Here is a 13,521-nt window from a genome sequence, read left to right on the forward strand (position 1 = left end):
TTTGCTTATAACTTCATCCCCATTAGAGTCACATAGTTAAATTCTCATGCAAGTTTAAAGCCTGCCTACACAACAAAGTCCTCTGAGTCTTGGTGGCCTATTTACAGCAAACAAAACTTTAAAAAAATAAAATAAAATCACAGGTCTATTATTTAACACGGCGTCTGCATCAGGAAGGAAGATGTTACCCATACATAACACAAACTGAAAACTCAAACAAAAAGAAGAAAATAAAAAGTGCTGGGGAAACTGAAATTAAGGGCAGGGGTATTAGATATGTATGTATGTATAGTACACAATAGCATTTTTTGTAGGAACATTCATCACATTTAAAATTTTAATATCCACTCCAAAAATAGCATTTTTATTTAATTATTTCTTCATATTTTTTATTGCACCAACTGGGCTGGAAAAGAAAATCTCTGGATAGTAAAGTTTAATTCAGCCTGTGCTGAGGAGTTTTGGATGTTCCCGCTGATGTTTAAAGGAAAACATTTTGTTTTATGCAATTGTGGTGGTCTGCCACATTGTTCTTTAGTTCTCTTCTTGTGTTTCTTAGTTTAATTTTCCTGGTCACTTCCTGTATCGGCTAGCTGAATGAGGAAAATTGTCCCTTTATCTCTTTGTCATTATGTGAGTTTTGCTGGACCACTGCTGGACGACCTCCCATAACACTGAATACACTTTGCGCCATCTTTCAGTTTGACTTAAGTTTGACTTTTGTCTGCCTTACCTGCTGATTCTAGAGTGGATTTTGGTTCTTTTTATGTCTAAAGTAATTTAAAAAATAATAATGGCAACCTTAGCTTCTTTATGGTGTACAACTTTACAACTCCTGTCTGGATTAAAAACATGCAATAAAAAACAACAACAAAAAACTGGGATGTCTTTATGTCATCATTGTAATCTGCTCCTTCATCAGGGCTTTGAACAAAAAAGAAAACAAAAAGACAGCATCGGGAGACAAAAAAAGTTCAAATTTACACACCAGCGCTATCACAGAGGCTGAAGATAAGAGCCAGTGCAAAGCACAGCAAAACAAAACAGCAGAGATGAGAGCTGCAATCCCTCAAGAGGATATCAGTGCATGAAAAGAAACAAGTAATGCCGCTCTCCCTTGTTTTAAATGCACTTTAGAGCAACACGCAGCAACACTACACATGAGTGGGAGGAGGGAGGTATGGGGTCTTCACACACCCCCGTTCTCTACTAGCCATCAGGGCGGGGGAGCTGGGAGGAGATGTTGGCTGTCCGATTGGCCTCCCTGCTGCTGCGGAGCCTGGGACGGTCTGCTTGCCTCCACCCCGGAGGGAAGGGTAACATCTCTTGGGTCTGGGTGCCGTTTCCCCCTCTGGGGGCGAGGGTACCTGGACCCGGGGTATAGAGTATGTTTGGGGAGTGTGATTGTGTGTACATGTCCATTTATGTCAATCCTTACGTTGGGTGAGTGCTGAGTGTTTGTATATGTGTGCATGAGGGTGGGAATGCATGTTTGTGTCTGTGTGTGCCTGTTTGTCTGTGTCTATATGTCAGGTCGGGTCTTAGACGCCACCTCTCTGGGAACTCCCAGGCCCTCCAAAGGGTGGAGGCCTATCTCCCCTCACCACACTCCCTGCCGGTGACTGATGTCCTCAGGGGTCGGTGCATTGGTGGTTCTTGGTGTCCGGGGCTGGGCGCTCAGGTATGTACCAGCTCACTCCCGGTGGCTACTTGGCGGGGCCTGGCGCCTGTTGCTCGGTCAGGCCTCTTCCGGGGCGCGGGGGGGCCTCGGGCCTCCGGCCTCTGGGCCTGCGGCTCGGTTCACTCTGGCGGAGCCGGCGGGCACGCCGGTGCAGCCCCCTCTAGCTTCTGCTCGGTGGCTACTGGGTGATCCCTCGTCTGGGGATCCTCAGCCCTTCCCATGAGGGTGGCACGGATGCCCCTCCGGTGGTCCTCCTTGGGCTCTCGCATTCTGGGGCCTCTGGATGTCTGGGGCCTGGATCTCCTCCATGCCTGCTTCATGCCCTGGGGGACCGGGCTATGGCTCTCTACATCCTCTTGCAGACCATTACATGGGGAAACCATTTGAATACAAGCGCGCTGATCCACACAGGTGTGCACATGGGTGTTCACTGTTCGTAGACTTAAATCACACCTTTCTTGGCTGCTACTTCAAAGCACATTGTGCGCTGTCTGTCCTGCGTGCTGCACAACAACATTCAATATTTAGTATTTACTGCTGTTTACACTTAGCTAGATTAATGCGATGGTGTTGTGTTTAGTATGTTGCTTTGTTTTTTTTTGCTTGTTTTCTATTCTTTTTCTCTCAACAGGTGATCCAGGAGATTTTTTTTTCCCTTTCTCACTGTCCCTCCCCCCTTCTGTTTTTCTCTTCCTTCCTCTTTCTTTCTCCCTTTCCTATCCCTCACTCATGTCTGTCCCGTCTGTAACAACTGAAAATAAAATAAAATAAATAATAAAAACAAAGGTCGATCAAATGGACCAATACGGCAATGCCATGATGATCCATTTGGCAAAATAAATCCATTGGGTATCCTTGTTGGTCTTCAGACAACAATTCTGACGACTAAAGAACCAAATGGGACAGGCAAAAAAAAAAAGAAGAAAGAAACAAGTAATGCCAAAGATTTAAATTACAATGGCTGCAATTTAGCGACACACAAACGAAAAGGTGAAGAGAAAAAAAAATATCATTCAGTTAAAACATTGCATTAAAGTTACTCTTTGACTTTAAAATGCAACATCTGAACCCCAGGCTGATACAGGAGAATATTACAAGATGTTTTCCTTAATATTTCTCATTTTTATGTGACTTTCTTTGCAAGGTTCCTCAACTGATAAGTTACAGTTTACATTTAATTTGATAGATAAGACAAACCAGCCTCTGGATTTTTACATCGCTCGTCACTAATCTTTTAACAAAGTGGGACTTTGGAAACTTTATCTGTGATTGCAGTGTGGCGGCAGTGTTCTCATTCATTGATCTGAAGGTTTTTGCTGACAACAGTGTACAATCGCAAGTTTACAGTGTGTGTGTGTGCCAGAACAGTGCATCTGGCAGTATCTAACACCTAAAATAAGTCAGAAATGCCATGTTAGTTTGAGGTGAAAATACAGAAAAGTTGCTGTTCACCAACACGTGTGCTTTAAATGGCTGGGATTACAAGAAAAATGTTTTACACTTTTTTTTAGCAGCACAGACCACATAATATTTAACAGAAATGACTGTGAGTCTAGAACATAAATCTCTAAATATACACTTTTCTGCTATCGCTCATTTTGAAATACATTGTCAGAATAAAGGGTTGTTTGAACTCTATGTGTGAGGGCTGACTGTGAGGTAGAGGCAGAATAAATTGTTCAGGAGGCTGACAGCCCGGTCCTTCCTTCACATCTGTGATCTAATGTGTCATATATAGAGTGCAGCCAATTAAAGTCAAACTAGAAAGACTTTATAAATAAACAAAGGAAAAATAACACTTCTAACTGTTTAAAATCAACAGATTCTTTAACCCCCCACCCCCTCATGCTACACTTTGCAAATTCCCTCCCAGGGACTTTACTAAAGAAGGAAGCCAAAAAGACCCAAACTAGTTTGGCAGTTTTAAAAACAATCTGGTATCAATAACACTAAGATTAAAGACACTGCAGCATGCTTAGAGGCCGCGGGCGACAATATATCAATAGCATTTTTATTCCTTTTATGCTGTCATCATTTGAAATTCTCTTGGAGCTCAAATCTTATTTGATGCTGTATGAAACATTGTGTTTAAAGCAAAATTGTGAAATTGCACTTGTTGGGGAAATGCTTTTACAAAAACAACCACAGGGATTTCACTCTGTCTGCCTTGTTACTTGGTCAAAGACTGATATTATAAATGTACTTAAAAAAAGTGCTAAATCATCAAGCGTCGTTTTCCCCCTTGTAATAGTTCCCTTGTTCATTCACTTTCCCATTTAAATTTCCATTTCATTAATACAGGTAGTCGCTTCAAATGACTGAAAACAAAAGGGGCACTCTCTGTGTCCGTGTGTGCCTAATTGAAACAATAAAAGAAGTAAATAGCCCTGACAGTGTTGCATGCAGTTAAGAAAAGAAGAAGAAGAAAACTTTATTTGTCAATTTCTTCAAATGTACTTGCCATACAAAGGAATTGAAATTACGTTTCACACTGTCCCATGCGTAGACATTGACAACAATAAGTGCAGATGCACAACAAAAACAGCCCTAACAATAAGGTAATATTAAATAGGTAACAGGATAGACAAGACCTAAAAATAAATAAAATAAAGTGTTCCAACAGTGTTCCCTGGAAAATAGTATACTAGTCTACTTGAGGTAGTCCCAGGTTGTGGTTGGTAGGGGTTTTTGTTTTAATGCAGCATAAGACTATAGCAGCAGTAATAGTAATATAATAATATAAATGGTGCTAAAAGAAATACTAGAAATATATAGCAGCAGGTGTGTGCAATTGCAATGCAGAGGTAGTTGTTTCCAGTCAGGAATGTTTTCCAGTTCTTGGTTCAGAGAGTGTTTCCTTGTTGGAGAGTGTGCGTGGATGGGGGGTGGGGGGGTGGGGGGGTAGAGTCCAGTCTGTCTTCCTATACTTCTGCCAATCTGGTGATTCTGCTGGCTGGGAGCCGGGAGGGAAGAGAGTTCAGCAGTCTCACAGCCTGGTGGATGAAGCTGTTGGTGAGCCTGGTAGTGCGGGAGCGGAGACTTCTGTATCTCTTTCCAGAGGGCAGGAGGCTGAACAGACAGTGCGCGGGGTGGGTTGCATTGTTGACAATTGTGATGGCTTTGCGGGTGAGGCGAGTGGTGTAAATGTCTTGCAGGGAGGGGAGTGGTACACCAACTATCCTCTCAGCTGTTCTCACAATGCGTTGTAGAGCTTTCCTGTTATAGTCAGTGCAGCTACCGCCCCACACAGTGATGCAGCTGGAGAGGATACTTTCAATAGTTCCTCTGTAGAATGTAGTCAGGATGGGTGGTGGAGCACTTGCCCGCTTGAGTTTGCGCAGGAAGTAGAGGCGCTGTTGTGCTTTCTTGGCCAGTGATGCTGTGTTGGTGGTCCAGGAGAGGTCCTCACTGATGTGCACCCCCAGGAACTTGGTGCTGCTCACCCTCTCCACCGCAGCGCCGTCGATGGTCAATGGGGGGTGACAGGTGTGGCCTCTCTGGAAGTTGACAATAATCTCCTTGGTCTTACTAACATTTAGCAGGAGGTTGTTGTCTCTGCACCACGTGGTCAGGAGCTCAACCTCTTTCCTGTAGTGGGTCTCATCGCCCTTGGTGATGAGCCCCACCAGCGTTGTGTCGTCCACAAACTTCACAAGGTGGTTGGAGCTGTAGGTTGGTGTGCAGTCATGTGTCAACAGGGTGAAGAGCAGAGGACTGAGCACACAGCCTTGTGGAGCCCCCGTGCTCAGGGTAATGCTGTTTGAGACCCTGTTGCCCACACGCACCGCTTGAGGCCTCTGGCTGAGGAAATCCAGCAGCCAGTTGCAGAGGGAGGTGCTGAGGCCCAGTCTGTCAAGTTTACAGATGAGTTGTTGTGGTATTATGGTGTTGAATGCTGAGCTAAAGTCTATGAACAGCATTCTCACATATGAGTCTTTCTTGTCCAGATGAGTTAGGGCTGGGTGGAGGGCAGAGCAGATTGCATCCTCTGTGGATCGTTTCGCTCTGTATGCGAACTGGTATGGGTCCAGGGTGGGAGGTAGGGTAGATTTGATGTGTGACATGACTAGTCGTTCAAAGCACTTCATAATAATGGGTGTCAGTGCCACGGGGCGGTAGTCATTGAAACAGGCTGGGGATGGTTTCTTTGGCACAGGTATGATGGTGGCAGTCTTGAAGCATGATGGGACAGTGGCTTGCCTCAGGGAGGTGTTAAAGATGTCTGTGAAGACATTCTTCAGCTCCTCTGCGCAGTCTTTCAGCACACTACCAGGGATGTTGTCTGGACCCGCTGCTTTCCGGGCGTTGATGGTGATGAGTGTCCTCTTCACGCTGGCAGCAGACAGGCACAGAGGCTGGTCGTGTGGAGGTGGTGGTGTTTTCTGTGGGCTTGTGTTGTTCTGTGCTTCAAATCGTGCAAAGAAGCTGTTCAGGTTGTTGAGCAGAGTGCTGTCGCTCTCACAGCTACGCGCTACAGGCTTGTAGTCTGTAATAGCCTGGATGCCTTGCCATAGGCTTCTTGCGTCCTTGCTATCATTGAAGTGGGAGGTTATCTTGTGTGTGTAGTCCTGTTTCGCTTTCCTGATGCCACGGGACAGGTTGGCTCTCGCTGTTCTCAGGCCTATTTCATCCCCAGCTCTGAAGTTAGATTAGCTAAGTGCCTCAGTTCTCCAGGAATGTCCTGACTGATGCCAGCCATTTGTGTTGTGATGGAGCACAGCCACAGAGAAAATAACTTCATCTATTTGTAGGTGTTACCTAAATTTATTTTGTGCTCTTATTAAATGATGCTCTTTGTTTCATAGCTTTTTAATTTTTTTTATAATTGACCAGAGTACAACAGGAAGGTTATGTAAGTTTTTTATTAGGTTATGTAAGTAAAATTGATCCTGAATAACTAATGGAATTGATAAAGACTAAGACCTATAAGTAGACTTAATAATTCACCTTGTTATTAATAGAGCATTCATCAATTATTGTGCAACACAAGAGCGGAAAGTGCAGTGGGTAAGCTGTACTAGTGTAACTACAATCAGGTGAGAATTAGGGGGATGGCAGTTAGTTATACATCTAATCACGACTTAGAAAAAGCCTGATCAATCAACAGGACCGATGTAAGCACTCCTTTTAGGTTCCTACACAAATAAAGAAGGCAGAATACGATGATTATGCATACTGAAGACCAGATTTTTGTATTAGCAGGCATGTCTGCTCTAATGAATGTTTTCTCAGGGAGTCAGTGATGTTGTGAGCAGACCTAAAGACACAGCGACCAGTGAGATAGGAGATCACACAACACTGGCACACAGTATGAGGATTGATCACAGCTGTGTGACAACACGGCTGTCTTTAAGGGTGCTGCAATTTACACTGGTGAAAATAAATCAAGTAGACCAGATAATAATAATAAAACACAAGTAAATTAACGCTTGCTTGAACAAATTACCTTTTGCCGCAGTGGGAACGAAGACAGGAGGGTGATGTTGTGCAAATGGTGCATGCATATTCAAACTACCTGGATAAACACAATGAAAATTTACAGCTATTTGCTTCTGTGGGGCAATACCAATAAATCTATGAATTTCAACATTATTTCAACAGGAAGAAAACGCTCTGTTAGCCCTATGCACTAGGGTTCTGGTCTTTTATTTCCAGGTTTTGATGTCTGTAGATCTCATTTTATTTTAGTTTATTTTCTCATGGTATTTTTTGTGATCTGTGCCTCATGCACTGCGTTGAGGCAGCAGTGACACTGGTCACTTATTCCATAACTTTCACATATGGATGCATTTCAAGAATTCCTACTCTCACATGCACTGGGTCTGTTTTACTTTTTTAATATTCAGACTTATAAGCAGTGTTGGGACTAACGCGTTATTAAGTAACGCGTTACAGTAACGCGTTACAGTAACTACGTTATTATTGTGGTAACGAGCACGGTAACTAGTTATTATGCCAAAATCAGGAACGCGTTAGTCGTTACTGGGATTTAGATAGGGTCGTTACTCGTTACTTCGTGTGGTGGCTATCGCGGAGCTTCCACAGATTCAGTAACATTAGCAAGTGGTGGAGGCCAGCAGGTGGATGAGAGAAAGGGGACGCAGGAGGAAAAGAGACCCGAGGCGGCCGCTGGTCCAAGTGTGAACTGAACTTCAGGTAAGAAGTTATGACCTGCAGTCTATCTGGGTCAGATATAAACCAAGTTTAGGGGGAGTTTATTTTCGTTATTCTGACTTTTTCCGTACTGCGTACTAGCTAGCATGACGGAGTTTCTATACAGCTGGGTGGGTGCTATGAAGTTAATGATGTTGAACTTTATTTTGTTCATAAGTTATTAGAGTTGCCAACCGTCCCGTCTGGTATTCAGAGAAAATATTACGCGTTTCTTATTGAGGTGAAAAGGAACAGTTTGTCCCGTAATTCAGCTACAATGAAAAAGGCACAAAGCTGGAGTTATTCTGTGTCTTTGCTGCACAGCTGCCTCTTCTCCTCTCATTCTCTCCCCCTCCCTCTCCCGTTTCTACTTCAATCATGAAAACTGATCAATGATCAGCTGATCGGCTCTCTTGTTTGTTTATCGCCCACTTTGCGCCGAAAGAGGAAACCAGCGGATGTCGCGTTAAACAACAGCAGCACGTTTAAGCTTGATAAGCTGTTGTTAGAATTTATATAATATTAATTTCTAGTATCAGCTGATGTTTGCTGGAGCCACAGCTGCAAAAAAGCTGCTGGTCATGATATCGGTTTGGATATCTGGTGAGAGGGAAACATGAAGATGTAACCAGGAGATGTCCTTACTGAATCATCAGAGCTGAACAGGTGATGGAGAAACAGGTTTACCTTTTAGGTGACATGAATGAGTTGAAGGGAAGTTATGAACTGTTTCTGAGAGACAAATAACACCAGGATCCTTTTCTATGTAGCTGACAGCTGGTAACTGTGCAGGTGCGGATCTAGCAAAGTTTTGCCAGGGGGGCAGGTAGGGCATTAACAGGGAGAGGTGGGCACAAAGAAATACTTTTCTTTCTTATTCTCATTTAAAATGACTAGCTTTTAAAAAATAATTATCTGAGTCTTACAACAAACGATTGATAGATTGACGCATATATACCATCAAAACAGTGAACATCACTGTCACAACAGTGTTTATTTTCATTCAAAGGCTTTATGATTTTTCCTATAATGGTGGGCCAGTCTCTAGTCCCAGTCCAGCCCTGTATGCAGCTCATCTGCAGTCTGGTGTTACCTACATCTTCCTATTCAGAAGGCAGAATTTCCGAGTTCTGAGTAGAATCGAAAGCACCACGACTGCAGTTTTTGTGTTGGATGTAAAAGGCGCACATGACGCTGTGACGTAGGCTAGAATCATGGCAGCAGTCAATGACGGTCCAGGCGTGGGATTTCTCTCGTGGAAATATGCACATTATCTTTTCCTCTCTATTGGTAGGTGGCACAGTGCACTTGTGGCAAGTAAGCAAGCTAGAAGACTGGCAAAGTTATGGAAGCAACACATTAACAAGAGAATTCTGAGTAAAACTAGTAAAAGTTACTTTCCCTAGTAACTAGTTACTTTGAAAGTAACGAGTAACTTGAAGTAACTGAGTTACTTTTGAGAGAAGTAACTAGTAATGTAACTAAGTTACTATTTTAAAGTAACTTACCCAACACTGCTTATAAGGCACATTTTAACCAAAATCACAATCTTTTCCTTACCTTAACTAAACAGCATGTAGTACATAAATTTATCTAAATACCACAACGTAGTTTCTGGTGCCCGAAGAAAAAGTATAAAACAAGTCAAAACAAAGCAGAGGGAAAAAAAGTTATTCACAGTCTCTTAATAAACTTACTCCACTGATCAAGCCAACCAGCATGCAATTTGTAGTTCTTTTACTAATCACAAGGTGTTTGGTCAAGTTACAGATAACAAAGTAAACCTCATGTGTATTTTGGAGACAGCTGGAGAATCAAATCTATCCTAAAATCTGCTCAGCTCCTTACTCGTGCTCTAAACAACACATTTGCTTAAATGAAACTGAGAGAACTTGATTTACTTTTAGAAATAACAAAACCCCTAAAAAGCTGGCTTATTGTTGTGTTGCAGATAGCATGCATTGCTTTATGGGTGCTGCCATAAATCACCCTGCAGGCCCAGAGACTTTGCAGAGAGATAGGAAGAGGTGGCAGCAGTACTGTACCAACTTAAGGGGACGAAGAGGAAGTCATATACCTTCACTAACCAATTTGTCATTTACAGAAGTGCTGGAAAGATGTAAAGATGAAATTCCATCCCCACTGAACACCAACCCCGGTGTACGAGGCACACATGACCTTTAGGCTACAGCTGATATAACAGAAATAGGCACCAGTGGGTTGAGCGCTGTGCAGGATCATGTTTGTTCTTCCACAATTAAGCTCAGAAGAGGAAACTGAATTCCTGCTTTTTAAATATAACTCACATTAGAATGTGCTGCATTTAAAGTCTCAATCTAGCAGCAGCTAATAAAAGTCCTTTTAAGTTCTGAAATGCTAATAATTTATACCTGGGAAGGACAACTAACAATTACTGAGGTGTGAGATGTGAAATATTTGCCCTAAAATGGGTTAAAGTCACTATGGTCCACTCTCCACCATGACCTGGTCCACACTAGTCCTCAACAGGAGTTGCAACCCCTGATTAAAAATGACAAACATAGAGCTGTAAACTTAAAAACTTAAAAAAATAAAAATAAAAATCGAGGATCATTGTTAAAGCTTAACTGCTAATTACATTCTCCATCTCCTCCTCCTAATCCCCCTCCACTCTCCAGGAATGAGAGGCTCATTCCAGGTTATCATCTCCTGCACATCCACACTTCATCACCACAGTAAGGACAATTAACAGCGGCTTTGGAGCATCAGAATTCAAGACACAGTGAAATATCTTTGGGAATTTTAATTCTGAAAACATCTCAACCATAGAGAAACTTAGCAGCCGGTAACTCAGGAACTAATAGGATTGGATGAGAAGTGGCAAGGCTATTAAAAATCCTCCTACAATCCTGCCACACTATTTTGCAGCAGTTTAGAGCTGAACTTTTTGTCTGGGCTTTCTCAGGAACTCATTCACCTTTTCTCCCCCCAAGACAAAACGCCTTTCGACACCTCGTTACAAGGTCTGACAGACAGCTTGTAGCAACCTCAGCAACGAAACAAGAAGGCCGGTTCACCTGAAGCATGTGTAGCAAAAAAAAAATTTGATCACAAATTTCTTCCCGCTTCTACTAAATTCTTTTACACTATTTTTCTACAGCAGTATTTTCATTTCTGTTTTCTGAGCAATATCCAAAGTCTTCCTTTCTTATGTAACACTCATGGGATGCTCTATAACTTCTATCCAACTCTTCTCATTGTCTTCAGGCTGGAAACCCTGTTTCCAAGGAATTGGATACTGTAAGACAATGTAAACGTAGGTGTTCAGTATTAACAGACAAATACTTGAGCACAACAGCAAGCTACACACAAACTTTTTATACACGCCCATTCAATACACAGCACAAAGATGGGTTTAGGGGTTTGGCTGTGTTGATAGTTTCAGTGGAAATCAATACAACCCACAGATTATTTCACATGCTATTCAGCGAAAACGCAACAGTAGAACTGCAGAGGAAGAGGATGACAGAAGAGAAAAAGCCTTGGCAGAACATGCTCTTAGAGCTTTCTATACTAAATATATCTGATGTTGTATGGCCTGCGTTTACTTGTCTATAGGAATTGATTTTATTGTTAGGAATGACATTATTGATTCTGCTTATACAGTAGATGAGGGTCTTTATATTTTTTCTTAAAACAGGCATACATACATTTTCAGTGTGTGTGTGTGTGTCAGGTGTGCAAAAGGTTTTCAGGAAAAAGATGCCAGCATGGATTAAAGAAATGGAAAAGTTTGTATACACATGGATCCTGTGACCCAACATAACTATTACTATTATACACTAGCAATATGTGGAGATTCAACTTCATGATGCTCATACATTTTCCCATATAGTGGACGCTGCACTCTACTCATGTGTAATCAATGAAATTAAACACTTCTTGTCTGGTGTTTTAAGATTACTTTTGTCTGTTATCAGACAGTGAAGAGGCAGACAGGAAATGGGGCATGACATATAACACCAGTAGAAGATGGTAATTTAACATGATATATTGCAGTTATGTAGGAGGAACTATAACAATTCAACTAAAACACTCAATAAAAGATACTTCTAGCTTCCATGTTGGCTTCTCGTTCATAACCTACTGCATTTTTACCGCATTACCGTTTATCAGACACTGCAAACTTCTTATAGAGCTACAAAGCTTTACTCTGTGCCAAATATGCAAAACAACTTCTAACGTCTTTCAGTCTGGAGTCTCTGGACAGCAATTAGGTCATTTATGTTAAAAAGAGCTGCCTAGTACTACTGAGACTAAAGAATCCCGCAACTGTTGTTCTTCACTGCTCTGGTATTAAATTGAATTGAATTAAATTTATGTCTTTTCTACAGGGGACCAAAGGTTGTTCCTTTTGGCTTTACAGTTATGTAACTGTCCGGAGGGGTTAAGCTGCTAGTTCTGTCTTGAATACTTTGCTTATTTCATTGAAACTTTGCAAAAACAATAACAATAGTCAAGTCTACACCATAGACTGATGATCAGCTGATCACTTATAACAGCTCGTTTGTGGAACAATAAAGTCTTTATTAAAAAAACAGACTTCCTGTTTATTTCTCTCTGTAATCATAACAGATGTTGCATGAACTAGTCAGTAATTCTCACCCACGTGTGACTCAGTAGTGCTGTTACTGGAACTGACTTCTTAAAAAGTGAATCATGTAATTAAAACAATATATCTTGTTTGGGAAGTCAACACATTAATCTTAAAAGGCAAATTAAGAAAACAGAAAAACTAATAAAAAAAAAAAAAAAAAAAAAAAAAAAAGGCAAATTAAGAGTAGTTGATTTGTAATGTGCTATGTTCTAATGTAGAGATGGTTTTATGTTTGACTTACTTTCTGAAGGTTGGTATGGATCCATGTAAAGATCGTCCAGGGGACGCCCCTGACCCGTGGCTTTGTCCTGACAGCAAGCTATCTGTTTCAAAGGAAAACGTCCCATCACGGTCGTCAGGAACATCCAAGAAGTCCCCGTCACTCCACACTCCTACCATGCCATCCATCGGCTGATACCTGATCTCTATGGTAACATTGGTCTGGAAATGAAATAGTGAATGAATGAAAATGAGCTTACTTGAAACGGTGTTACGAGGCTTCAAAGTATTTGGATAAAATCATAGTAAATCTTTCAGAAGCAAAGACGTACAGCTTATCTTTAAATGACTTCAAGTACTTAATCTGGCCATTTAATTTGAAGCATTATCTAATATCTAAAATCTCTCTTCAGTTTTAATGGTTAGAAGTTAGGTCTGATAAACACTTTTTTTTTAAACTCTAACTGAGAAACAGTCAAAAGACATTTTGCCCTTGCTACATATATAATTTTTATTTGCTAGAATTGCAGTGTATCCAGACATTAGAACATACTCACACAGCCATCAATATCATGTCGCTGTATGCTGTTAAAGCTTGAGAAACAGCAAGTTATCTGCAGATGCCGTAAAGTTATTTTAATCTAACATATTCTTCGGCACAGGAAGAATGCCTACAGCGTCAACTACCACATGAATTAAAAAACTTAAGCTGGGATTGTACAGTTTTCCAAGACCAACATGTTAGCTTAAGATGTGTGCTAAAGTGTCAGAAGACTGCATTTATGCCAATTTGAGAATGTCAATAAACGGAGTGAGTCCCTTTCAACTCCTG

At 41.6% G+C, this 13,521-nt stretch overlaps 1 protein-coding gene across 5 annotated transcripts in view; it reads right to left on the reverse strand.

Annotated features, from left to right (window-relative positions):
* Positions 1-13,521, reverse strand: part of otofa (otoferlin a) — an 89,236-nt gene that overhangs the window by 41,012 nt on the left and 34,703 nt on the right. For all 5 annotated transcript variants that reach the window (XM_084952128.1, XM_084952131.1, XM_084952132.1 and 2 more), the window contains exon 5: positions 12,712-12,911. In XM_084952128.1, coding sequence (XP_084808254.1) covers positions 12,712-12,911 — 200 coding nt within the window. The remainder of the gene's footprint in view (positions 1-12,711; positions 12,912-13,521) is intronic.

This window comes from Perissodus microlepis, chromosome 15 (assembly GCF_051167445.1).
Source record: "Perissodus microlepis isolate ML-2025 ecotype Zambia chromosome 15, ASM5116744v1, whole genome shotgun sequence".
In the NCBI taxonomy this organism is placed as follows: domain Eukaryota; kingdom Metazoa; phylum Chordata; class Actinopteri; order Cichliformes; family Cichlidae; genus Perissodus; species Perissodus microlepis.